This window comes from Protopterus annectens, chromosome 8.part0, assembly GCF_019279795.1.
Source record: "Protopterus annectens isolate FY-2018-M chromosome 8.part0, PAN1.0, whole genome shotgun sequence".
NCBI lineage: Eukaryota > Metazoa > Chordata > Ceratodontiformes > Protopteridae > Protopterus > Protopterus annectens.
This window is the reverse complement of record NC_056741.1, coordinates 812,702,773-812,729,794: the sequence shown is the minus strand read 5'-3', so window position 1 is coordinate 812,729,794 and position 27,022 is coordinate 812,702,773. Positions and strand designations below refer to the sequence as shown.

Genomic DNA, 27,022 nt, shown 5'->3' with positions numbered 1-27,022 from the left:
ACACTAAACAGTTAACTATAAATAAAAATGTGAAAAATATGGATTTTTAGAACAAAAAATTTGTCACTTAACTACCACATGCCAGGAGCTCAGGAATCTAGAAGCGTACGCAAGAGCGACAAACTAGATCTGAGGTCAGTCAGGGTTGGCATGGGATTATGGGTAAGGGGAGGAGCTAGGAGCTCGGATCTCTAAGCTATGAAATAAGTTGTCGGCTCGGATCCAAGACCCAAAGGTTGCTGACAAATGAAGTACTTACTTCAGATTGACTGTTACATGCAGCAGGACTCATGAAAGACAAGTTCTGATCTTTAGGACAAGAAGTCAAATAGACAGGTACTTCTGGGGTTAGCACAGGTAAATAAAATGCATTAATTCTCAGTGAAAAAAGGGGAGAATGTGTGAGGGAAAATAGTGCATAATCATTTCAGGTAGTGAAATTAAATTTAAAGCTCAAATGGGTACATTTTAAAGTTGTAAATGATCTATATGCCAAAACCAACATGTTAACCAGGTTGGGAAATAAGATTTTTTTTTAAAAAGGTTTTTAGTTGTAGTGTTTATTATTCTAATCAGCTATGCTTCATCTCTAGGACAATAACAGTACTAAAAGACTGATAATTATGCGTGGAGTGAGTCTAGCCATTCAAGCACTCCAGTCAGTAGACGTTTCTAACCCAGTATTCATTTTCTCTACACCTCATATCTATTCTGAGTTCTCAGTGCAACTCTAAAGCTAAAATGGTCAGATGGTTATTTGAAGTAGCATAGGCTCATATCTCTTGTACACACTTTCTTAAGCAGAAAGTATGACTTTTTAGCAAAGGATAAATCAAAGGGAGAACACTAAGACCTATACTGAAGTATCAAAAATATTAGTGTCAAGATGTATTTTCTAGCAGAACTATTTCAGACATTACAACTGACAAATTGGATTTCTGTATTTCAGACCAGAAACGTGTATATGGTACAAGCTAATGCAGCCTCATAATACTGCTTTGTTATGAGACAAAAGAACATTGAGTGCTTGAGTGAAGCAGTTAGAAACGTACATAATGTTTCTGTAGTTTGGCCATGTTTTGCTACAAGTCTTATATCGAACACAGCTTTGTTTAACTATGCAAATGAAGTCATGAGAAACCGCAGAGTATATGAAATTAAGCTGTCTCTGTATAATTGCACATTTCTACTGCCAATCAAGGCTCTGAAAGGAAGGAATGTTATAGAATGACGGCTTATGTATTTAGTTCTGAGTTAGTCTTATGTAAGCTTATTAGTATAGTTTTGACATGCTATTTATTCAGACAGTAAATATTTCTGCAAACAGCTTTCAATATCTTGCTGTATGAAGTACATAAAAAAATTCACTATCTTAAAATCTTTACACTTCAGTTAAAATGTTTCAACAGTAGCATATTTTTTTTCACAAAACCAGCCTCAGTAATCAATAATAAGCCCAGTAATTTACAATAGTTTCTGACAAGAAACTTCTTATATTAATAAAATTGCCAGTATTCTTCAGAAAACAGAAAGTACATCAGCATTTAAAAAGGCAGTATTTTCTGTGAAGAAGGGTTTCTCAAGAGGACTTACCAGCCAGAAATGAAACTGGTAGATAACTGCTGCTCCTGTGAAGTCTCACTGCTGTCTTTCTTTGAGGCAGCAAGAAAGTACTGAAGATATCTACGCTCTAACTATATTTCATTCCAAGGGGCTAGCCAAACAGCAGTTAAGACAGTAGGTGTGGAAGAGAGCCACAGCTTTTTGGCTGCATCCTGGGCAGGATACAACTCAAATAGCCAAAGGCTACTGCAGAAGTGAGAATGATGAACATTTAAAAAAATGCAAAGTATCAATGATTTGGAACCGGAAGACAATTACAGAATTGTGCACACCATAATATATAAAGTAATATGGACATGGTTAGACAGGCAGGGTCCAGAAACATGGACATGGTTAGACAGACAGGGTCCATCATAAAACCATTACTGCAAAGAAAAAAACAAGAGCTTCAAAACTCTTCTTCCAAGTGTCACTTGCTACAGAAGACTGCTTAACACCGGCTGCTTAACACCGCATCTCTATCTCCACTTCCAAAAAGTACTGATTTCAGAAACTACTGAAGTTTTAAAAGGGGATTTGCTCAAGAAGGAAAGAAATGTAGTCGCATCTTAGCGAAAGATATGTAGATGTAAACACTTAAAATAGCAAACAGCAAATCAATAATACACCATTAAAAAATGCAGGATGAAAAAAATTCTCAAAGCCCTCAATGAAGTAAACTGCCTCTTATAACTGCTATTTATTTTGCTGCCTTACCTGAAGGGCAGAATTCATAAAGCAAGTGTTTCCAAGATTGGTCAGTCCACACACTCCCGGCTGCCCATGGAAATCTTGCAAGTCATCCAATGTATTCCTCCTGTAAAGAACATTACAGCAACAAATCATAAATGTGATGTTCATATCTGCAAACATTCTAGCAAATTAAACAGTCACATTTTAAATCATAAGCATGAGTATACATACATTTCAGAAAAGAAAACAAAACAGTTTCCACTGTTATTGTCATGCAGTACACATTTCCTTAATTTCCCTTCATTCATTCATTCCAGGATTACACGAGTTGCTCATATTCTGCCTTCTCTTAAAAACCTTACTCCTCTTCCTCGTAAAAATTATTCTGCATACATTCTTCTTCTTTCGACTTTTCCTGGTTAGGGGTCGCCACAGCGGATCACCTGTCCGCTCATGACTGGCAGTGGAGTTTTATGGTGTCGAGTTGCCAGCCAGCACCCAACCTTCCACAGAAGCCGCACGCACTCGTGCCTAGGGCCAATTTAGTGTGTCCAATCCACCTACAGCATGTCTTTGGGATGTGGGAGGAAACCCACGCAAGCACAGGGAGGACATGCAGACGCCACACAGAAAGCACCCCAGCAGAGGATCAAACCAGAGAACATTGCTCTCAAATTCCATTTACTTCTATGAAATTTGTTTTTTTTTCCTTTTTCTAAAGATCCCCCTCCAGTTCTTTTATCTCTTTTATACCATTTAATACTTCATCTACAGTTGGTTTAGATTTTCATTTTTTAGCAACTTTTTTGGTAGTAAAAACATTTAGCTTGGTTAAGTTATAATAAAGCTAGGCAATTCAGATCATATGACTCAGCATACAAATAACCATTTCCTTAGTTAAAATCATTAGCTCCCCGTTTCTGTCAAAAGTATTCTGTAGGGAATTTTTAAAATCTTCCAGCCTTACACTCCTATAAAACATGTTCCTAATACCTTCTCCTTTCCTCATCACACCATTAGCATCTCCTATTCACCCGAGGAAAAATATCTGAACTCTATTTGGGAGAATAAAATACTTATGTAAACATTTACATGGAAAAATCCTAATCTTTCTGGGCTTTCTCTTCTTGGGAGAGCTACAGATTTCCTTCCATTGTTCCATTCTAAATTACCTATTCATTATGTTTCTCCCATTCATTTTAACCTCCTCTGATCGATTACACATATAATATTTTAAACATCTTACTAATTATTCCAAAGCTTCTGTACTAGACTCAAGATTTTAGCATTACCCAGCTACCATATCTGCTTTTTTCACTTGGCATTCCCAGTCCCTTTCTCTGGCAATACTCATCAGTCAGAGACAGGGAAGGCAGTCTCTAACATGCACTTCAAACTTCTTCTTATTCTTATCCCACTCTATTACCCTTCCCTCCAGAGTTACTTGGCACCAATATCATATTTCTTTTGCTAATTTCCTCCAGTAATTTCCAGGCCCTCTTGCCAATTCTCTAAACATCCACTTGCAGATGCACCGATTGATCAAATCTTTCTCCATTCCCAGATTTGTTTAGTTCTTGGAATACTGGGACTTTATCAATATGGCATTCTGTGTAGTTTTTGTTTTCCTTAAGGATTAGCATTCCTCAATCCTAGTCATTCTGAAACTAGTCCCCCCCACCAGCCTTTTCCACATGATTTATAACTTTTGGCTTGAGTTTTGCAGATGAGCCTTAACTGCACAGTTCTGAAGTACCATTTCAAGTCAGGTAATCTTAACTTCACTGTTCTGTGGGGTAAAACAGTTTGTCCAACATTACTCTTGCCCTCTTCCGCTACCAAATAAATTCCTTCAGTTCTTCATCACCCACAACTTCTCTGAATGATAAAAAAAAATATTCCAGACCTGTATGTAAGACTAAGAGGGCTAACGTGTTTTATTTCATAGTCTCACTAAGGCTAGAAGATTTTTTTTTTCAGGTGAAACCCTAGGTGTCCCCCCCCCCCTTAGGGCAAAATTGACTAGGCACTGGGGAACTTCCCCTACTCTTTTTTGTATGGGGACTCTATTCTTTGTTGCACTTCATAACTTTCAGTCTAGGTGCAAAAGCGGGTCAGAGAAGCAGGAAGCAGAAAATAAGCAACAGAGGACAAAGGAGGACTTTTTTGTGTTTTTGGTGAGAACAAAGCTGTTAATCGAACAGCTGAGGTGCTCAACATGGAGGAAAATGAGTCGGAAGGTATGTGGACTGAGGAGAGAAGAGAAAGACAAAGAAAACGGAAGAGAGTCGGGTAAAAGGCAAAAAGAGGAAAGCAAAGTAGAAATGATAGATTCTAAAGAGCCATTTCAGCATAATTTGTTTGCAGCAGATTCGGCAACACCTGTGTGTATTGTTACAACCCTCCAATCGGGAGGGCTGTGGGATGTTTATCTGAAAAAAATTAATCAAGAAAAGTGAACCTGACACCGGGAAGACAGTGATGTAGGGAGAAATGCTGTGTCTTTCAGCTTTTCCCAGTTAGGGGTCGCCACCGCGGAACTCCGGTCCGCTAACGATTGGCAGTTGATTTTTACGTGCCGAGTTGCCAGCCCTGATGCACAACCTTCAACAAAGGTACGCGCATTCACACGTGTCTCCACGCAGAAGACGCTCTAGCTGAGAGTCGAACCGGACATCGGCTTACTGTGAGGCGACAATGCTACCACAGCACCACCACCGCGGATACATCGTAGGGAGAAATAATGGACAGAATTCAAGTAGTAGTAGTTCAGTACATAAGGAAGGAAGAAAAGTCATATGTGCAAATGGTGAGAGAAGACGAAGAGCAGACAGAAGAAAGAAGAAAACATCAGGTAAGAATAAGTAGTTAGGCGACCAGCCACTGTTCTGCTGTACTCTTTTGTGCAATCCAAGGAATCTGTTACAATCTGCTAACCATAAGTACAATTTTTATACTGTACATTGAACTTTTAAACTGTATTTTCCTATATTACTGATTTTTTTTAAACTGTTCTTGCTGATTTGTAGCACTTTTTGTCTGCTGTAGCACAGAACAGATTCAGACCTGCTGAATTTGGTTCTGTTTGTTAAACTGAGCACTAAACCAGGCTATCTTTTCTTGGAGAGGGCACCCCTGCACCCTTGTGGTAGGAAAGTGCAGCTAGACTCATCTGACCTAAGGTTGCCAACAAAGGGCTCAATTTTGAGCTTTTTTATTGGTTAAACTGTTTTTATTCAGTTTGCTCACCGTTTGCTAGATAAGCCCCTCATTTGTGCTTGTTTTAACATGGCTCCACAGAGCTAAGCGACCAATAGGTGACTCCATATTCAGACACACTGACGTCCCACTCACCAGAAAAATGTATAGTCATACCCTTCGGGAAAAACAAGGTAACCCCACGCTACCATATAGGTGGCAATCCACTAAGCACAGAAGAGGTTATCAGGGACCTGGGGACCCAGGTTGAGAGTGGCCTTTCTTTTGACACTCACGTTGCTAAAGTGGTTAGAAAGACCTTCTACATTGCCCACTTGATCATGAAGGGATTCACATCCAGATCTAGTGAGGTCATTGTTCCCCTGTACTCTTCACTTATCAGACCAATGATCGAGTACAATGCCCCATTCGGGATGTATCTCACCCGACATCTGCAGCAATTGGAGAGACCCCAAAAGTTCCTCACAAAAAGGATAAAGGGACTCCAAAATCTGTCATATGCTGCCAGATTGAAGAAACTCCAGCTCTATTCAGTTGCATACAGTCTGCTCAGAGGTGACATGTGCCTGACATACAAAGCCATGTCCAACCCGGAATTAATGGACATGCTCCACCTCAAAAAATCCAAATCCACCAAAACCACTAGAGCAAGCGACTTAAACCTTAGCACGGATATAAATAGGACGTGCTGGAGGGATAGATTTATCACTCAGAGACTCCCTATGCTGTGGAATAAAATCCCGGTCCATGTGAGGCAGAGCACCTCGCTGGCTCTGTTCAAGAGAAATCTTGACCTGTGGATGGGAGATCGTAGGTTTATCCCGGGAATCATCTCTGTGTCACTGCTGGACAGAGGCACAACCAACTAATGGGCACAGTATTTTTTCATATAAGGGGTGGCGTAAGCCACAAAAATTTGGGCTAGGCTTATAAATGCCTTAGGGCAGATAGCCTAGTATAAACCTATGAACCTATTACTGTTAGGGTTTATCTGATGAAGTCCTGCTTTACTCGGGATGAAAATGCGGTGAAACTGTTAAGGGTTAATATGTTGAATAGAGTGCTGCCTATTCCATGGTTAAGTGGTGTAAAATTTTTTTTTTTTTTTTACTATAGTAGACCTCTGGTTCCTTGTTGGTCTTTTTGTTCCCTCCATTTCTCCTACCAGTCTGACTGACATGGGTATCCTGAGGCAGTGTAGCAAATGCCTCAAGTACATAGACACTCCTCTACTCCTAAATCACCCAAGTACAATTTGTGAGAGATGCATCTACACTAAGGATCTGGAATCATTGCTCTCGCAAACAGAACAATACCACTGAACAGGTTTGTCAGCTCACATACTACACCTCCTACGCAAACCATGCACTCAACACACAAACCATCATACGTGGAGGTACTCACCAGAAACCTACCTATACACCAGAGACCTTTCAAAAACAAACATGTGACACCTAATACGGCACCTACAGCACTCAATACACACAAAAACACAAGCACCAGTGTCTCACCAAATAAGCCCCTAAGATAAAGCATATCTAAACCAAATTTTCTAGTCATAGATAACTCTATTGTGAAACATACAGATGTCCCACTCAACAGGCTGGACAAGAAGAAGGTTATTGCCTGCTGTCGATCAGGTGCCAGGATTTGTCAGATCACACATGCACTCAAGTCTCACAAGTACCATTCTGAATCTGTCATAGTTCATGTTGGTGTGAATAACTTGAGACATACCTCACTGGACTATATGAAGAGAGACATGATTGAGCTCCATGAATGTGTGTTCCAGGCAGGTATGTCCGTAGCCTTGAGCAGCATTCTATCCTCACCTAGGACTATACGAGAATATAAATAAAAAATGGATAACTTCAACAATTGGCTTAGTTTCTGGTGTCATTCTAAGAGAATCCGGTTCCTGTCAGCCTGGGATGACACTGTTGATAGACCAAGCTGCATTGCCAGGGATTGTCTTCACCTGTCACGTTTAGGCTTTCGGTTACTGGCTAAGGCACTTGCCTCCCCCATTGTGCCTTTTTAAGCAAGGTCTCAAGAACAAAATTTCAGACATGAAAATATCACTCAAATAAATTCAAGGTTATGCTGCTAAACGTTAGGAGTTTAAATAAGAAACTGCACTTTCTGGAAGCATTCCTCCCCCTGGAGGATGTTGGAGGTCTGTGCAGTCATAGAAGCATGGTTCAGGGCCACAGAGAGTACCCCTAGCCTTACAAGGCTACAATGCCTTCCATACTTTCAGACAGCAAAATGAACATGTCCGAACCAGAGGAGGAGTATCATCAAAGATAGATACACCTCTAGACTGGTCAGACAAGTAAAAACCTCCATGAAGTTACTCCAAGTTTAACTGAGGTTAAGACCCCCCTTCAAGTCGTCATTAGCTATAGGCCCCCGTCAATGAATCAGGCTACCCACACTACTTACTTGGACCTACTTGAGTCAAATTACAGCCAAACACTCCAGCCATGGGTGATTTTAACCATCTCTCCATTGACTGGGACAGTTATACAAGTACCAACACTCTCGCACAAAGGTTCCTGGACTTTGTTAAAATTAATACCCTGGAACAAATAGTAGGCAACCTCACAAGGAGGTAAAACATTATTGACCTGGTGCTGACCAACATGGGTGACCTTTGTACCACCACAAGTATAGAACCTACGCTGATTAAATCTGATCACAAAGCAGTCACATTTGAAGTAGCTATAACACCTGAAACCCTCTTGTGAAAGCAGACTAAAAAATTTTACCAAATCTAATTATACCCTCCTAAAGGATGGCATGAATAAATTCCAAGGTCTTGTACCCACAGATGACACTGGCAACTATACTAAGGTATACACAAATGCCCTGTACAAAAACTTGTACAAATGTACTGACACAGCTGTACCTGACTGGATCAAAACAAGATCCTCAAGAAAAAAAACAATTCCCCCTGGTGGACATCTAGCATTAATAACTTATACAACAAGAGGAGGTTGTTGCTGTCTAAGAATAAAAAAAGAGTGGTCCCAGCATTGGAAGAACACCCTCTCTGCTTGAACAAACAAATAGGACAACTTGTAAAATTCTCTAAGGGCAATTTCGAAAAAAAATTAGCAACCACAGCCAAGGATAACCATAAGGCATTCTACAGCTACATCCATATCTAAAGGGTAGGACCCAGACGTGTGCTGAACTAGTGGTGGAAGGCATCTCACACACACACACACACACACACACACACACACACACACACACACACACACACACACACACACACCCTAGGAAAATAGCTAACCTATTAGCCGACAGGTTGGGAGAGAATTTCACCCCCCTCATCCCCTCCAAACATTCCAGAAAGCATTCCCACTACATCTCCCCCTTGCATCTCCAAAGAGCAAGTCATTAATGCTCTCATCAAGGCCAAAAACACAGCACCTGTGGGACCAGATGGCATCCAGGTTGCATTTTAAATGGTCTAAAAAAGAAGTTATGTACTCCCCATAAAGTTCCATCTGTTTGGTCCATTTTCTTCCTCGAATGATGGGTTCAGATCAGAGATGTTGGATTCGACTCGGCCACTGCAAAAGCTTGTGGCAACTTTGAACTCTTAAGCCTCTCCCTTACCCATAATGCACCAACCCCCACTACCTCAGATCTTGATTGTAAGCTATTAAAGACACAACTCTTATACAATTAGATACAACTGCAAATATATCAAAAAGAAATTGGAAAAGCCAAATCTGGAGCTCTGTAAAGTCCGGAGAAGACAGACATTTTGTTACATCAACCCGCTCTTCTATAAACCATAAGGTTGGGGGTCAGTGGGTGCGGAGTTGAAGAATGAAAATGCACAACACAGATGGAACATTATGGTGAGTACATAACTTCTTTATCTGATATCAATTTTAATTCTGTCCTCAACAGATGGGACAGAGTCCCCAGCTACCTAAATCTTAAGAGTGGACACAAGGAAGATATTTCTAAGCATCACTGAGCCAAAGGATGCCCTACCTATGGATACCAAATCCAACTTGTAATGAGTGATAAAGGTAGGTGTGTGTGTGTGTGTGTGGGGGGGGGGGGGCAAAGTTGCTGCTGCACAAATGTCATCCAAGGAAGCCCTCGAGTGAAAAACTGAGGACGTTATTACAGACCTGCTTGAATGAGCACATATTTTCTTTGGTAAAGTTATTCCCAGTTTGCCATGAATGACATGCAGTCAGTAAGCCATCTGGCTAAAGTGACTTTAGATATGGTTTACTCAATTTCAGATCAGCAAAGGATACAAATAATGTGATCTGTAGTTCTGACATCTTTTTTTTCTATGTAACTACAAATGCAATTGCCTAAGAACATCAAGTGCATGTAATAAGTAATCCCCCTTGATCAAATAATTTGGGAAGAAAACTGGTATGTTAATGGACTGGTTAATGTTAGTGTGTGACAAAACTTTGGGGAAAAAAAAGGATGCAATAGTTCGTAATGAAACTCTATCCTTATGAAATATCAGATATGGGGGTTTCACCAATAAGCTCTGGATTTCTGAAATGAGTTTTGGTTGCCGTTACTTCTGCCAGACAAAAGTTGTCCAAGACAGAAATTTAAGATTGCAATCATTCTGATTCAAAGGGTGGAAGGACCAAGGATTGCAGTACCAGATTTAGATCCCATGGAGACGTGGTATCTATAATAGGGCGTCTGAGTAGAACTGTGCCCTGTATGAAGGCTTTACATAAAACTTATGAGAAGCCAGTACAAAGCCATAAAATTCAATTTGAAAATTAGAAATTGCTGCCAACTGGATTTTTAACTGTTGAAGAACTGGCCCCTTGATTAAAAAGCACTCTAAATCATCATGGATAGGGACAGAAAGAGTCCACATGGTTTTGAAGTGATCAGTGTACAAACCTTTTCCATTTACTAGCATAAAGTTTCCTTGTGGACGGTTTAAGGGAAGATAAAATTTAGTGGACAGGGGGGATGGCAACATCGGTTGTCTGGCTATTACTGAAATTGGAAAAAACAACCAGTCAGCTTGAAATTCGGAAGGTCTGGATATATCATGCCTGTCAGGAGAGACATGAGAACTGGGTCCAGAATCCAGAGTTGATGAATTAAATGAGGCCCCAGGAAAGGAAACTAAATCTGTCGGGGCCAGAAGGGTGAAATTAAGAATGACTTTCCTTTTCCACCTTCCAGCTGTGGAGAAGAGCTTCTCTCTGTGACTTCCCCCTATGGGGGGATTAAGGCAAAGTAGCTGCTGCATTTGTTCAGGGAAGATGCAAAGAGATCGCAGCAAGGCTGGCCCCACTTGTGGAAAATCAATTCTGCTACATTCTGGTTGAGGGATCACTCGTGAGGTAACAGAATCCACTTGCTCAATTTGTCTGCTAGCACTTTGGATTTCCCAGAAATGTACACTGCTAAGAGAAAACAGCTGGAGGACATTACTCATTGCCACACCCTTAATGCTTTTCAACATAGGGGGTATGATCTGGTCCATCCTTGTTTGTTGATGTACCAAACCACTGACATGTTGTCAGTTTCTATCACAATCTTTCCTGATGGGAGAGCATCCTGAAAGGCTTGCAATGCTGAAAGCACTGTTGTCAACTCTAGGACGTTGATGTGCACACTGGCCTCTTCAGAGGACCATATGCCTTCGACTGTCTTTACCAGATAATGCCCCCCACCCCAACTGGGAAGCATCTGCAGTCACTATGGCCTTGGGCTGAGAGGGGACTAATAAACAGCCCTGTAGAACTTGTTCTGACTGGATCCACCACATCAGATCCTTCTTGCATGTGCAGGAGATTCATATTTGAGCAGATAAAGAAAGCTGAAGTATTGATCATTGAGATGCCAACATCCACTGAAGAATCCTCATATGAAATCTGCCAAAGGAACTAAGGTTACTGCGGCCGTCACTGATCCCAATGCTTGAAGAACCAGGTATGCTGAGACTGGTACTACAAATTACCTTTTTTACTTGTGATTTTAAAGTCTGAACTCTGGAAAAGGGAAGACAGGCTATCATTTATTTTACATCGAGTAGCACTACTACGAATTCTAGGCTCTGACTTGGTTCTAGAGGAGAATTTTCATAATTTATGGTTATTCCTAGCAGTGCACAAGTCTAGGTAACTTCACCTCACCATAATAAGCTGATGCCTGGTCCGGGTGGAAATCAGCCAGTCATTGAAGTATGGAAACGCCCAGAATCTCTGCAGTCTCAAGTGAGCTACTACTGCCATGGATTTGGTGAACACCCTGGGGGCTGTCCTGAGACCAAAGGGCAGCGCTCTGAACTGGTAATGACTGGCTTCTAGCTGGAAGTGCAAGAACTTCCTGGATTGTTTGTTCTTTATATGACAGTATGCATCCTGGAGATCTACTCAGCAGATCCAGTCATCCTTTTCCAAACACGGAAGAATGGACTGAACTTGCGACCATCCGGAACTTGGACTTTTGAACAGATTTGTTTAGGTTGCTGAGATCTAGCACTGGTCTCCAGTCTCCTGTTTTCTTTGGCACTAAAAATAATCTTGAGCAACTTTCAAATCCTTTCTGGTCTGAGGGACCTCTTGGATGACTCTTGTCTAGCAGCTTATGTATCTGAATTGCTGCTTGTTCCCTCTGACTGGGTGGAACATCGGGGACTCTTCGGGAATTGAGAGGAGGAAGGGAAAATGGCATTTTATAACCACCGGAAATGATTCTCTGCACCCAAGTATCAATTCTAGCCAGGTGCTCTGGTGCAGGAACAAATGACCCCCCGATTGCCTCCACAGTAGAGCAATCAGGCCTCCTTTCAGAAGTGCTGGAAGGGTTTGCCCAAGAAAGATTCTCTGGACCCATGATGTTGCGAGCCTCCTCTGCTGCGAGGGCAGCATCTACCATTTGAATTTCCCCCTCTGCTACTGGGGGTATACTCTCCACGTGTCCTGGAAAGATCCTTGTGATTTCTTCCAGATTTTTCCACCACCTCAATGATTTTTCGAAAAGGATCTTTGATGGTTGGAAAAACATACGCCCATGGCAGAGAGTCTTTCCATCCATCTCACAATTGGGTAAAATGTCTTTTACCTTAGGGACAGAAAAAAGAAGTTATGTACCTACCATAACATTCCATGTCAGTAGTCTTCTTTCTTGCTGGTTGGGTTCGGAGCCGATCCTCGGCTCCGACTCGGCCATCTTCAAAAGCTTGAGAGCTGCTTACTGGCTCGAGGCCCCCCTATATCCCATGATGCCAGGCGCTAGATACCCAGATCTTGTTTGGTAAATCTAACTTCAGACATAACAATAAAGGAATCCTATCCTAGAATGCATAAATCCTACTGGAGAGACTACTAGTCAGGAAGAAATAGCCAGAGAAGACTCCGCCAGTGAAAAATCAAGAACTCCTCTTCTCGGTCCACTAGGATAGGGGGATGGAGGGTGGGACGCAAGAAAGAAGGAGAGAAGAAGACAACTAACATGGAACGTTATGGTAGGTACATAACTTCTTTATGTTAAGTTGTCTCTCTCACCTTCATTCTTGCTGGTTGGGACAGCGTCCCTAGCACCTAAATCCTGGGTGGCTCATCGGAAAAGACTCTTCAGAACAGTGGAACCAAAATCAGCTCTGCTCCTGGAAATCAAATCCAACTTGTAATGCGAAATGAAGGTATGTGGGTTGGCCCATATAGCCGCAGCACAAATAGATTCCATGGGCAACCTAGCCTGAAAGGCCACCGAAGTACCTAAAGCTCTGGTGGAGTGACCTTTAGGTTTAACTGGCAATTCTTTATTTCTGAGTTGATATATGAATGTGATGATAGAAGTATACCACCTGGATAAGGTTACCTTGGAGACCGGAAGACCTTGTTTATCTACTGCATAAGACAGGAAAAGTTGATCTGATTTTCTAATGTCTTTGGTTCTATGCAAATAAAAGCGTAGCTGCCTGTGAACATCATACTGATGCAACTTATATTCTGCCCTATTGGAGTGGTTAGGGAAAAACACAGAAAGGTCTATGGACTGATTCAAGTTACTCTCTGAAGAGAACTTAGGAAGGAAAGACGGATTAGTCCTAACAGCAACCCTGTCATTGTGGAACACGAGGTATGGGGGACGGATAGAAAGAGCCTGTAGTTCCGAAACTCTTCTGGCTGAAGTAATAGCTATCAGAAAAAGGGTTTTCCAAGATAAGAACTTCAATGAACAAGAAGCTGCAGGTTCGAAAGGGGGCAAAATTAGAGAAGCTAAAATCAAATTTAGATCCCACGGTGATGAAGGATCTTTCACTGGGGGGCCTGAGCAGAGTGGTTCCTTTGAGAAAGGCTTTACACAGCTTATGAGACATGATATTGTTTTCCGACAGGCCAATGTGAAAATGTGAAATTGCAGCTAACTGAACTCTAATTGCAGCGGAAGCGGACCCAGCATGGAATAGTTCCGCAAGAAATTCCAAAATGTAGTGTACAGGGGCTGAAAAGGGGTCTATACTTTTTGCCTCTGCCCAGGAAGAAAAACGTTTCCACTTACTAGCGTAGGTTTTTCTGGTCGTAGACTTCTGTGATGACAAAAGGATTTCGCGGCACAGAGGGGGAGATATCTGGAAGCCTGGCTAAAGTTGGAAGTAGAGCAACCAAGCCGTGAGCTGGAGAGAGTGTAGGGATTGGTGCAGCCCGCCCGACTGATGAATCAGGAGGCCTGGAACTAGGTTCAGAGTCCAAGGCTGCTCGAGAAGATAGCGATGCAGGAACGGGAACCATATTTGTCGAGGCTAGTAAGGAGCAATGAGGATCATTTTGCAACCCAATAGGGTAGCTTTCTGAATTAGCTTCGGGATGAGGGGAAAAGGAGGGAATGCATAAAGAAGTCCCTGAGGCCAATCGTGGACTACAGCGTCTCTGGGGGAATGCCCAGGAAGTGGAAGGAGAGAGAAGAAATTACTGCACTTGTTGTTAAAGGGAGTTGCAAAAAGGTCGCAGCAAGGTTGGCCCCATTTGCGGAAGACTTGGTCCGCAACTACCTGGTTCAGAGACCACTCGTGAGGCATGAGAATTGCTCTGCTCAGTCTGTCTGCTATGATGTTGGACCTTCCCAGGGATGTGCATTGCAATCAGAAACCATTGGGAAGAGATTGCCCACTGCCAGAGTCTGAGTGCTTCTCGACATAGGGGGTAGGACCTGGTTCCGCCCTGCTTGTTGATGTACCACACTACAGACATATTGTCTGCTTGAATTGCAATGGTCCCAGTAGGAAGAGAGCCCTGAAGAGCCTGCAACGCTAAGAGCATGGCCCTCATCTCCAAGACATTTATGTGCAGATGGTACACGTGAGGTTGCCAGGTGCCTTGGACTGTTCTGCCCTGATAATGCCCCCCCCACCCGATCAGAGAGGCGTCCATGGTCACCGTAGCCACTGGAGGGGGGAGAACAAATGGTCTGCCGTGGGGCACTGATGTGGAGACCATCCACCACGCAAGGTGCTTCTTGCATGCTTGAGTGATCATAATCATGGAAGACATGGGACGTTGCTGGAAGGACCATTGGGTGAAAAGAAGCCACTGGAGAATCCTCATGTGAAAACGAGCTAGAGGGACAAGTATGATCGCTGCTGCCATGAGACCCAGAGTTTGAAGGACAAACCTGGCTTGAATTCTTTAATAAAACCTTCACATGATGACGAATCACTAACACCCTGCCTGGTGGGAGGCTCGCTAACATGTCTTTGGTATTTAAATTTGCACCTATAAAGGTGATAGATTGACAGGGCGACAATGCAGACTTTTCGAAATTTATTGCGATACCTAGCCTGGAGCAAGTGTCTATAGTGCAGTCTTTGGCTCGCAGAAGGTGATGTCTGGTGGTAGCAGTGAGGAGCCAGTTGTCGAGATATGGAAACACCTGGAATCCTTGCCGTCTCAGGTGAGCAGTAACTACTGCCATACATTTGGTAAACGCCCTGGGGGCTGGGGTGAGGCCAAAGGGCAGAGCTCTGAACTGATAATGGCTGGCTCCCAGACGGAAGCGAAGGAATCTTCTGGAGCGTCTGTCCATTTTTATGTGGTAGCACGCATCCTGAAGATCTATAGAGCATATCCAATTATCCTGACCCAGGAAGGGCAAAATGGACTGTAGTGTGACCATCCGGAACTTCGTTCTTTGTATAGACCTGTTCAGTCTGCTGAGATCCAGAATGGGTCTCCAGTCCCCTGTCTTTTTTGGTATCAAAAAAAACCTTGAGTAAATTCTGGATCCTTGTTGGTCTGCTGGGACTTGCTGGATGGCCCTTTTTCTTAGCAGTTTTGAGATTTCTTGAACTGCTTGGTCCCTTAGATTGGGCGGAACGTCTGGAAGGGAGTTGTTTGACCTTAAGGGGGTGCGAACAAAGGGATTTCTGTAGCCTCCGGATATGACGGACTGTACCCATTTGCCTTGCGTTATGTCTTGCCAGGCTCTTGGGTACAGCGATAATCTTCCCCCGATTGCCACAAGAGGTGGGCAACCCTTCAGGGATGCTGGAAGGGCTTCTCAGAGAAAGATTCTCTGCTGCCCTGATTTTGCAGACCCCCTCTGCCACGAGGGCGGCATCTGTTATTGTTCCCTCCTCTGCCCCTGGATGGGAACTAGCCACATGTGTCCGGCAAGGCGCCTTGGGATTTCTGGAACCACATCTTTCAACTCTTCTGACCCTTAGGATATGGTCTGGAAGGAGTGGAAAAACGGACTCCTACGGCAGAGAGAGTCTTGCCTTCCTGCTCACACCTGGTAAGGGTATCCTTCACCTGTGATCCAAAGAGAGAGGAACCATCAAAAGGGGTGTTGGTGAAAGATGCTCTGAAAGGTACTGCAAAGTTACACAGCCGCATCCAAGCGTGCCTCCTTAGGGCCACGCCTGTGCCTGTGGTTCTACTCACATCATCGGCTGCATACGAAATGAGCCTCATGGAGGAGTTTACCACTGAATTAAGAGTTGTCAGCTGCCTTAGCCTGGGCCCCCTCAGCTGATGGATCTTGAAGGGTATCTCCAAGCTCTTTCAGAAGATCCTTCTGAAGACGGATAAAGTGGCACAGGTAATTCAGGGACCGCATGGAAAAGGTCGCTGAAGAGAACATCCACTTCCCATACCTGTCCATCATCCTGGACTCCTTGTTAGGGGGATGGACAGATGAAGTTTCAGCCAACTCCTTCTTTGTGGCCACCGCTACCACCATGGCATCAACGGGGACACCTTTGGTCAAGAACTGTTTGTCCTGCGGTGCAGTAATGAATTTGGCAGGTCTTCTAGGGGTTGGTTCCACAGTGTCTGGAGCCGTCCACGCCTTCCAAGCCACCACAGACATCAGTGGGTCGAAAGACGGAGACACACAGGAGGTGGAAGGTCGGGATCCAAACGCGTCCAGGAATACAGACTCATCCTCGGAAGGGCTTAGGGCAGTCCAGTTCCCCCTCTGCCTAAGCATCTCAAGGATGTCTGAGAAGGAGACATCTTCAGAGGGGCATCTTGGGGACCCTTCCGACTCCTCTAAGTCTGTATCCGATGTGATAGACTCGGGGGAGTCAACATGTTTCCTCTTGCATTTCCTCTTGCAAGGTGGCTCCTCAAGGGAGGCCTCGGAAGAGGAGGATACACCCAAGGAAGGTGTCCTGGAGCGCTGGATCCCCACACTTGGGGTCTAGAAGAGGCTAACGCAGGCACCCTAGGGGGAGGAGCCGATGGGGTCGATCGTGGGACTGACTCGGGGGGCCAGTACACTCCTCATCACCTCGAAGGCGTCCCTGCCCGGACGCAGAGAGGGCTCTGGTTCCAAAGAAACTAGAACCCCTCCCCGCACCGAGGGGGACGGCTCCGAGGCAGATGTGGGAGCCAAGCTCACCTGAGCCGAAGCCCCGAGGGGGAGAGCGGGGTCGGACAAGGGTCCAATGCCACTCGGAGCCGACAAGGCAGTCTCGTCACCCAGATCCCTCTAGAGAAGGTACCATGGAAGGGATCGGAGCTGACGATGGAACCGAAGGAGAGGGTATCGGAGCAGACGGTTCCACGACTCGAACCCCAATGAACTCCAGCTCCGAGCTCATAGGATGAGTCGGAGGAGGAATATCTACAGCTGTGAATGGAGCAGACTCCTGATGAGGGAGGCTGGACAACATTTTGGCTAGGGCCTGTGATTTTAACAGCCTACTGACCACTCTTTCCAAGTCATGATCCGAAAGTCTAGAGGACCGAGAAGAGTGGGATGAGCGATGACTATGCTCCGATTGGAGCAGAGGCGACTTTGGAGCTGAACGTATCGACTCCAAAGAAGGAGACCTGGACATTTTCTGACTCTCAGATGGCTCCAAAGAACATGTCGAAGCCGACTGGGACGAAGGGACATCGGTTCCAGCAGGAGCCAAGATGGATTGTATGGCTTCACCCAATGATGGCTCCGAACTGGGAGCCGACTGTTTAGGTGGCCTGGAAGATTTCACGGGCTGAGCCTTCACCGGTGAATCTTGGGGTTTAAAGCAAACCCCTCAAGATCAATTATTTTTGCGCTCCTGCAAGACTCTTGGACTGAAAGCATGGCAGATCGAGCAAGAGTCCTGCAGGTGCACGGCGCCCAGACAATAAACACAAGAAGTGTGCCCATCTGTCAGAGACATCTTCTGACAGCATGAGTCACACTTCTTGAATCCAGATGGTTTAGGATCCTTAGACATCCTGGTGGAAAAACCAAGGACAAACACACACAGAAAAGTTTAAGTAACCGAACACTAAAATTTAGACACTACAGTTACCACAACAAACTACAAGCACTACTACAGCAAAAAAAAAAAAATATAGATAGCTATCACTAAACTCTAACAGTGATAAAAGAACATTTTTTTTTTTTTTTTTTTTTTTTTTTAAAGGAGGTAGATAGATAGAAAAAAAGGTTATCCTCTAACTTAAACGGAAAACCTTTCTGGGGTAAGGAAAGGGAAAGTAGGGGGGACGGGAAACTAACAAACGAGTTTCTTGTGGGAAAAGTAATCGGATCTAGAGGAAAAACTAGCTACAATACAACAGTCTAACCTAACGACTAATTCTACACTAAAAACTACAGTTTTGACAAGAAAAATACAATAATAAAAGTTTTATATGACCTGAGCCAGTAGAACAACCTCGCAGCAGAAGCGACAAACGAGATCTGGGTATCTAGCGCCAGGCATCATGGGATATAGGGGGGCCTCGAGCCAGTAAGCAGCTCTCGAGCTTCTGAAGATGGCCGAGTCAGAGCCGAGGATCGGCTCCGAACCCATCCAGCAAGAATGAAGGTGAGATAGACAACTTAACATAAGATGTTCCATCAAAAGGGGAACTGTCGAATGTAGACTTAAAAGGCTCAGCGAAATCACACAGGCGCATCCAGACATACCTCCTAATGGATACGCCTGAACCCGCTGCCCTTGACATTCCTTCTGCTACATTAGAAATGAGCCTCATGGAACAGTTGGGACAGTGATCGTAAGGTCACCAACTGACAAGTGGCGGAAGCCTTCATCTCCTCAGAAACGGTTCCTGCGAGGGTATCTGAAAGTTCCTTAATCAGATTTTATTTATTTATTTTACATTAGTTTACTGAGAAAGTCCGACTGGGCATGGATCACATTTTCAGTGGAGGCCCGGGGAGAAAAGCTCCACAAAGATTAGTACAGCAAATACAGTAAATACAATACATATGTTAATAAAGCACATACAGTGTCAAAAGTTTAAGTACAATTTCAAGGCCAAGAAAGGAGCAAAAAGTAAATATACTATAAGGAGGACAGTGTGTTACAATAAACAATACAGTTGAAAGGGCATATTGTTCAGTCATTTGGTTACAATCATCAGTGGCTAGTACAGCAAACACACAGTTTAGAAAGGAGTTGTTGCAAACTTTCATAGAAAGTTAAGGTATGATATGATCTAATGAAATGAAGCTACCCAGTGTCCGAACAATTACATAACCAAGAACTATGTAAATTGTACTCTAGGAGTTTTTTGAAATTATTTTTGTTTTCAGTGGACCCAATATCTATGGGGATAGTAATTCCATGATTTTGCAACAGAAATAAAAAACAGATTCCCCAGAGCTATTGTTGCTTTTGCCTACGTCAGCCAATGCTTTACTGGTGGATCTTAATAGGCCTGTGTTAGAGTACATATTAAGTTGACCTTGAAGAGCAAGAACTATTGGGATAATATAGAATTTGGTGGGCTACTGTAAAGCTTGTTATATGTGAGCAGGTTGGGTAACTCTAGCCAGGATAGTTGCTTCATTGCTATGTAGTGATATGTCCTGAAAGGTGAGACAGTAGCAAACCTAGCTGTTTTATTTTAGCAGGTTTTTAGTTTGTTAAAGTCTGCTTTGTTTAAGTTGATGAGTATGAGAGAGGCACAGAGGAGTGTGGATAGTAGGTGGGTTCTTGCAATGGTGGCTTTACCGTCACTGGTGAGGTACTTTTTGCATCTATATAGGGTTCCGAGTTTTTTATGGACTTTCTTAATTGTCTGTGCAATGTGCACATCTAATTTCATGTTGTGATCTATGACAACCCCTAGAAGTTTGGTGTGTTGGACAGGTGGGACAGGGGTGTTTATTGGCTGAGAATACTGTGAATGGTGGTATGGGGTCTAAGGCTCTAGTGGGACAGAATATCATTAGCGCTGGGTTTTACTGGGGTTAAGTATTAGTTGAGAGTTAGCTAACCAGGTTTCAGAAGTGGAGAAGGACTCGTGTCAATTCCTGGAGTTGAAGGAGTGATGGGGTGGAGCATATCTGAGTGGAGTCATCGGTGTACTGAAGTAGAGTGGTGTGCCTGGTAGCTTTGTGGAGATGGTTGGTGAATATGTTGAAAAGAGGGAGGTCCAAGAATGAATGCTTGGGGAACCCTAGCGTGACAGGTAGGAGGGGAGATGAGGAGTTATGCCATTTTATTGCTTGTTGACGGTTGGTTAGATGGTCTTGAAATCACGCTAGTGTGGAGTGGCTGACATTAAGATCATAGAGAGCAGAAAGGAGATTGGGATGGGAGAGAGTATCAAAGGCCTAGGAGAGATTTAGGAATATAGTGGGTACTAGGTTACTATTGTTTTAATGTTGGTTTACTGCGTTGGTAAAGCTAATAAGGGATGTGGCAGAACTGCGACTGGGACGGAATCTGTGCTGGGTGTTGGTGAACAGTTTATTAGTGAGGAGATTTTATATAAGGGGATAGAATGGCAACTGGACAGTAATTAGACAGTTCCACAGAGTTAACTCCTTTGTGGATTGGTATTATATGCAAAATTTTCCAGAGAGAAGGAACGCATTGTTCTGATAAAGACCAGTTAATGAGCACAGAGACTGGGTAAGAGATGCCTTTGGCTGCAATCTTTAGATATTCTGCAGGTAATTTGTCGGTGGCCAGGGTTGTGGGTTTAAGCCTATTTAGGCATTTGTATACTGTGCTAGTTGGGACAGGCTGTAAGGAGCAGAGGTTATGGTGTGCTGGTACGGAAAAGCTAGGTTTGGATGTGAAGTGGAAGAACTACTACTGGTGAGGGCTAGGATGGATTTGGTGAAGTGTTCGTTGAATTGGGTGGCAATATTATTGGTGGTGGTGTCAGTGTTTGGGGTGGAGTACTGATCTTTCATGTTCGTAGGATTTTATTAATGGCAGACAAGAATTTTTGCGGGTTATTTTTGTGTTTGGTTTGAATGCCAACATTGTGGTTCCTTTTGTTTGTCCTAATTTGTTTTTTGGCTTTGTTCCTTAGTTCCTGGTAAGCCTGTCTATTAGCTTGAGTTTTGTTTTGATGCCACAAGTCCCATGCTTTATCACTAAGTAGTAGATGGGTATCTCTGGTCAGCCAGGTGACATAGTTGGATTTAGTTCTGATATGGGCAAGATGATTTAGAATGTTTAGAAAAGTGTTATTGAAGTAGTCCACAGCACTTTCCAGGGGGAGAGATGAAAGTGGTCTTCAATTGCCTTGATTAAATGCAGATATGAAGTCATGGGTTTATTCTTTGTATACTGGATTTGTTGGAGGGTGGAAGATTTTAATGGATTCACTTGGTGCCTAATTATAAATGTGGGAAGGTGGTTATTGAATGCATCTGGGAGGGTGCCTGAGAGGTAGGATTGAGATTTAGTAAGGATACAATCTAGGATGGACTCCTTTGTTGATGCTTTATCTACCTGTGTTCTGGTTTTGATTAGTTGAGTGAAACAGTGTAGGTTAATGTGGTTACTGAGGTGGAAGGAGTTACAGGAGGACCAGTCAATATCTCCTAGTATGAACCCTCTGGATTCTGGTGAAGTGTGCCAAATAGTTCAAAGACCTTAAGGCAAAGGTCACTGAAGCAGAGACAAGCTTCCCGAATCTGTCCATCGTCCGTGACTCCTTGTTGGGGGGGGGGGGGGTTAACAAAGGAACTTTCCTGTGCAAGTTCCTTTTTAGTGGCAGCTGCCACAACCACGGCATCTACAGAAGGACCTTTGGACCAGAACTGTCTATCCTCCGGCAATGTAATAATTTTGTCGAGCTTCCCATGAATGGGCTCAGTGGTGTCAGGTTCCTGCCATGCCCACCAAGAGACCGAGTCAATGAGCAGACTTGCCCAGGAATTAGATGAGATGGTACCAAACCCCTCCAGGAGTACAGATTCCTCTGATGAAGGGTTGCTGGGCTTTCAGACACCTCTCTGTTTCAGGATTTTGAGGACATCTCTGAATGAGACATCATCAGGAAGTGACCATGGGGACCATCTACCCTCCAGAAAATCTGTATAGTGACAGATTCAGGGGAATCTAAATGCTTCCTCTTGCATGTCCTCTTCTTAAGGAACTCCTCAGTGGGATATTCTGGGAAGGTATTAGAACAGGTTGGAATACCCAGATGGGAGTCCTGGGGTTTGGTACCAGCTGTCCCTGAGGAGAGGTTAGTTAAGACTCTCGGCACAGAGGTGAGATTGATTTAGGTACAGGACCCAAGGGGATAGGCATCATCTGAGTCATGGTTGCTGACATGGCTCTATCCAAAATCCCAAAGGCAGACCTTCCGAGGAAGAAATAAGAACCCGGATCCAAGAAAAGGGCTTTCCGATTCCTGGTCCTTCCTTGCTCCAAGGAACATTCCCCTGAGACAGAAGTCTGAGTCGAACTTGCCACTGCCGAGGCTGCAGGGGTGTAGAGACATCTCAAAAGCTCTCAAGAGTCAAATGAAACACCTTGGATCAGACAGGGCAGAATCAGCTGTGAGAGCTCTCTGGATCCGACTGTACCAAAGTGCTCAGAGCAAACCTTGAATCAGAGGATACAACAATCCTCGGATCTGAAGTAGTCGGGCCTGGACGACTTGGATCCAAGGGTTCTGAGACCACAGGAGGAGTCACAGGAGGAAAAATGTGAGGAGACATTGTGGATGTCCAGGATTCCTGACCCAATGGGGTAGGAGTCAAGGTAAAAGCAGTCCGACTCTGCATCGACTGCATCTGTCTCACTACCCTCTCCAAATCCTCTACAGTAAGGCTTCTTTAAGAATGACAGGAATCTAAGGCGGCAAATCTGGTCTGTCCAAAAATGAAGGTGGTAATCTTGATGGGACTGGGTCCAATGATGGGGTATACACCTTGCTCTAGGCAAAAGAATCACATGTAAATTTTTTGTCTGATCTGAAGCCTTCGGATCCAAGGAATCCTTAACTTTTGGAGACTTTGGATCCAAAGAAACAGTCGGATCCAATGGTAATTTCTTAGTATTTCTCTGATCTGAATAAGTCGGATCAGACTTTTGTTTTCTTCTTTAATGGAGCCAGTAACACAGTAGGATCTAAAGAAGGTCTTCTCAAAGATTTCTATGAGATCTTGAAGGTAGCTTTTAAAGAGCTTGGAGAAGTATGAGGTACATTTCTGGGTATGTCTCCAGAAACAGCTTCCCCAAAAGAGGTGGGCAACAGACCCTTAAAAAAAAGTTTGGTTTTGTGTTCAACCAATGCCCTTGGGTTGAACGCATGACTTACAGCACAACTTTCTTGTAGGTGAAGTGGAACAAGGCAATACAAAAAGTGTGAGATTCAGCAAAGGAAATTTTCTGATCACGCTTCCCACATTTTTTTAAAACCAGCCAGGGTTTTCTCTTTCTGCCATGGTAGCAAACATAACAAGACAGAAATTTAGTAACCAACAGATGCCAACAAGTGTAATAGTAAAAGGTAGCCAACAGATACCAACAAGTATACTAGTAGGATAGAAAAGGCCTTTTTTTTCTGAAGGGGGAAGAAAAAGGGATTTAAACTACCTACAAAGGTAATACAAGAAACTATGCTAGTGTAGAAGGGAAAGGGGGAGAGACAGGGATACTAACAATAGTATCAAATGTACACTAGTACTAAAGAAGAAACAGATGACATAAATATAAACATATATATATATATATATATATATATATATATATATATATATATATACACACATATACAACAGGTGAAGAAGAACAAAAATAAAGCACTTATCTAGTCAATTAGCTTGAAAGACAAATCATCATGTCTTTCACCTAAAAGAGGCATATCAGATCTGAGGTAATGGGGGCTGGTGCATTATAGGTAAGGGAGATTTTTGAGAGTTCAAAGTTGCCACAAGCTTTTTGGATCCAAACCAATCAGCTGAAAACAGAATGAAACCTGAAATCAGATCACAAGTTAGCAAGTCCATTATATACTCTCTTCAACCACAGCCAGAGTAATAGTTTTGTCCCTGCTGAATGGAAAACAGCAACTGTCCTCCCCCTTCATAAAGTGGGCACAGCAACTGACACTGGGAACTACAGACCCTTAAGCTTAACCAGCCTTCTCTGTAAGGCCATGGAACAAATCATCAAGGACCTTATAAAATAAGGATTATAAGGTTATATCCAAACCCTTGATCTGAAACAGTTTGGTTTTGTCAAAGGCTTCTTCAAAAAGGTCACCAGAGCCATAGACAAAGGCAAATCTGTACATACAGCCTACCTTGACTTAGCCAAGGACTTCAACACAATCCCACATTTCAGCATCAATGATAAACTCTCACCAGTTGAATACCAACCCTTATGTCATCAGGTGGGTTGCTAATTGGCTCACCAACAGATCACACTCAGTCAAAGCTGAGGACTTCACCTCAATCAGCAGACCTGTCACCAGTGGAGTTCCCATAGGGGTCAGTGCTGGGCCCCTTACTGTTTGGAATATACTTCTCAGAAAATTCAAGCCAAAACAGAGACGCTGTGGCTGACTAAGTTTGCTGACTGCAAATTTGGTGCAATCACTGAATCTACAAATTATGTCAATATATTTCAAGAGGGATTTGCACAAATCAATGATGGTGCCAAAGCCATGGACTCAAACTCGATGCTAAAAATGTATCATCATCCCCTTCGGTAAAAACAATATCCCTGCAGACTATCATACAAATACTACTCTAAGTAAAAAGCCAGTAGTGAGTGTCTTTAATGCAAGCTGACTGTAGCCTAATCTTTGACCACCACGTGTCTACTGCGGTAAGGAAGGCATTTTATGCCACACACTTCATTAGCAAAGGCATTGCCTCTAGAGTGAAACAGGTCACAACATCCCTGTACTCGATCCTCATCAGGCCAATAATACAGTGCAATGCTCCCTTTGGTATGTATCTTAACAGGCACCTGCAGCAACTTGAGATACCTCAGAGATTTCCAACCAAGAAAATTCAGGGTCTCCAGCACGTCATACATTGACAAAATGTACATACTACTTAGAGGTGACTTGTGCCTAGCCTACAGATTGATCTCAGATCCAAACCTAATGGGAATGCTGCACTTCCACAAGTCAAATGGGACAAGGGTCACCCGCTCCAGGGACCTCAACCTTGCCTGCAACACAAACAGAACCTGCTGGAGAGACAGACATGTCTCTCAGTGTTTGTCATCCCTCTGGAATAGGCCACCAGTTCACATCAAACAAATCCCTTCAATAACTCTGTTTAAGTATAGCCTGCATGACTGGATGGGAAACTAAATTCCTGCAGGGATTTCACCTATGAACCCTCCTAGAAATGAGCAGTCATTGCCAACTAAAATCTCGAGTTTAGGGGAGATCCTTTATATTTGTTTTCTCTAGTACTATAGTGGGCACACACGGCTAGGCTTATAAAGACCTTCGGGTCAACAGCCCAATAACCACCTATGAACCTACTAAGATGGAAAAGGAGCTGGACAGTTATGAAGCATGGGACATCATTTCACCACTGGGTACTGAGCCCAGATAGTGCAAGAGCTTTTATTTGCTTTAACAAAGATACTTTGTGATATTTATTTTGAGGCGGCACAGTATATGGAGAAATTTTTACAACAGTATAAAAAAAGAATGAAAACTCCTGAACTTGTATGTTGTGCTGGCATTTAACAGAAAAGCTATATATAAAAAAAAAGATTGATACAATTTCAAACTGAAGCTGAAAGAGATGATTTAAACATACTATGTGTACAGATGGTAATGAACATTATGAAAATATATGACAATAGAGGTTTATGGACTGGGGTTGAGAATGTGGTGTTATATGAAAACGCAAAATGATAAAATTGTGCATTTGCCAAGCATAATTACTGTGGAGGGGAATAAGGGTTTATTAAGATACTGGGGACAACCAAAGGCATGTTTTTTGTGTGGTAAAGATGATATTTAACAATTATAAGAGGAAATGTTTCATTTGGAGTAAAGTTGGGCATGAAGCGAAAAAAAAAAATGTGAGCAAAAATGTATAAAATGTGAAAAACAGGACATTACTGGATAGACTGTAATAGTGCAGAAAATTATACAAAGGAGACAAAGTCAGACCAAGCTAGAGACGGTGTTGTAGTATGTAATATAGAACTAATACAAGAAAAAAAGAATGAGAAAGATATAAAAATGGAAGTAAATGAATGAATGAGTAAAGGAAAAGAAGTAAGTTAAGCGATGGAGATCATAAATGGATAGGAGGTAAAAGAAGTTCTATTGGTAAAAGAAAGCAAATTTAAAAGTACAGGTAAAGGAGGAAGTAAAAAAGGAAAGGATAAAAACAACAAAAAAACATTCCTTAAAGTGAGAATCCCAGCCATTAACAACATTAACAGTATAAAGAATGTTAAACGAAGGCTAAGGGTGTTGAAACGGTGTAGAATGCTAGATATGGACTATATAAGTCTTAACAGACATAAGAATAACAGAAGGAGAAAGAATACAAATTAATGGATTATGGCAAGACAAGGTTATATGCAACTTAGGAGATGTGAAATGTTCAGGCATAGCAAGCTTACATAGAGAATGTATAGAAATTTTGGATTAAACACTTACAGTATTAGGAAGAATAGTAATAACAGATACAAGATGGGTGAACCAAATATACAGGGTGACTGCGCTCTATGCATACCCTTTACAAAAACAAAGATTATGTTCAGGGAAATACTTGATTATGTGAGTGTAAATATGCCGCGTGATAGTAGTGGGAGACTACAATTGTG

At 42.9% G+C, this 27,022-nt stretch overlaps 1 protein-coding gene across 1 annotated transcript in view; it reads right to left on the bottom strand.

Moving 5' to 3' along the window:
• The window catches only part of USP11 (ubiquitin specific peptidase 11), a 3,313,221-nt gene that overhangs the window by 2,233,222 nt on the left and 1,052,977 nt on the right, over positions 1-27,022 (bottom strand). Inside the window, exon 10 of the mRNA XM_044080280.1 lies at positions 2,320-2,419. Within this exon, the coding sequence (XP_043936215.1) occupies positions 2,320-2,419 (100 nt within the window). The remainder of the gene's footprint in view (positions 1-2,319; positions 2,420-27,022) is intronic.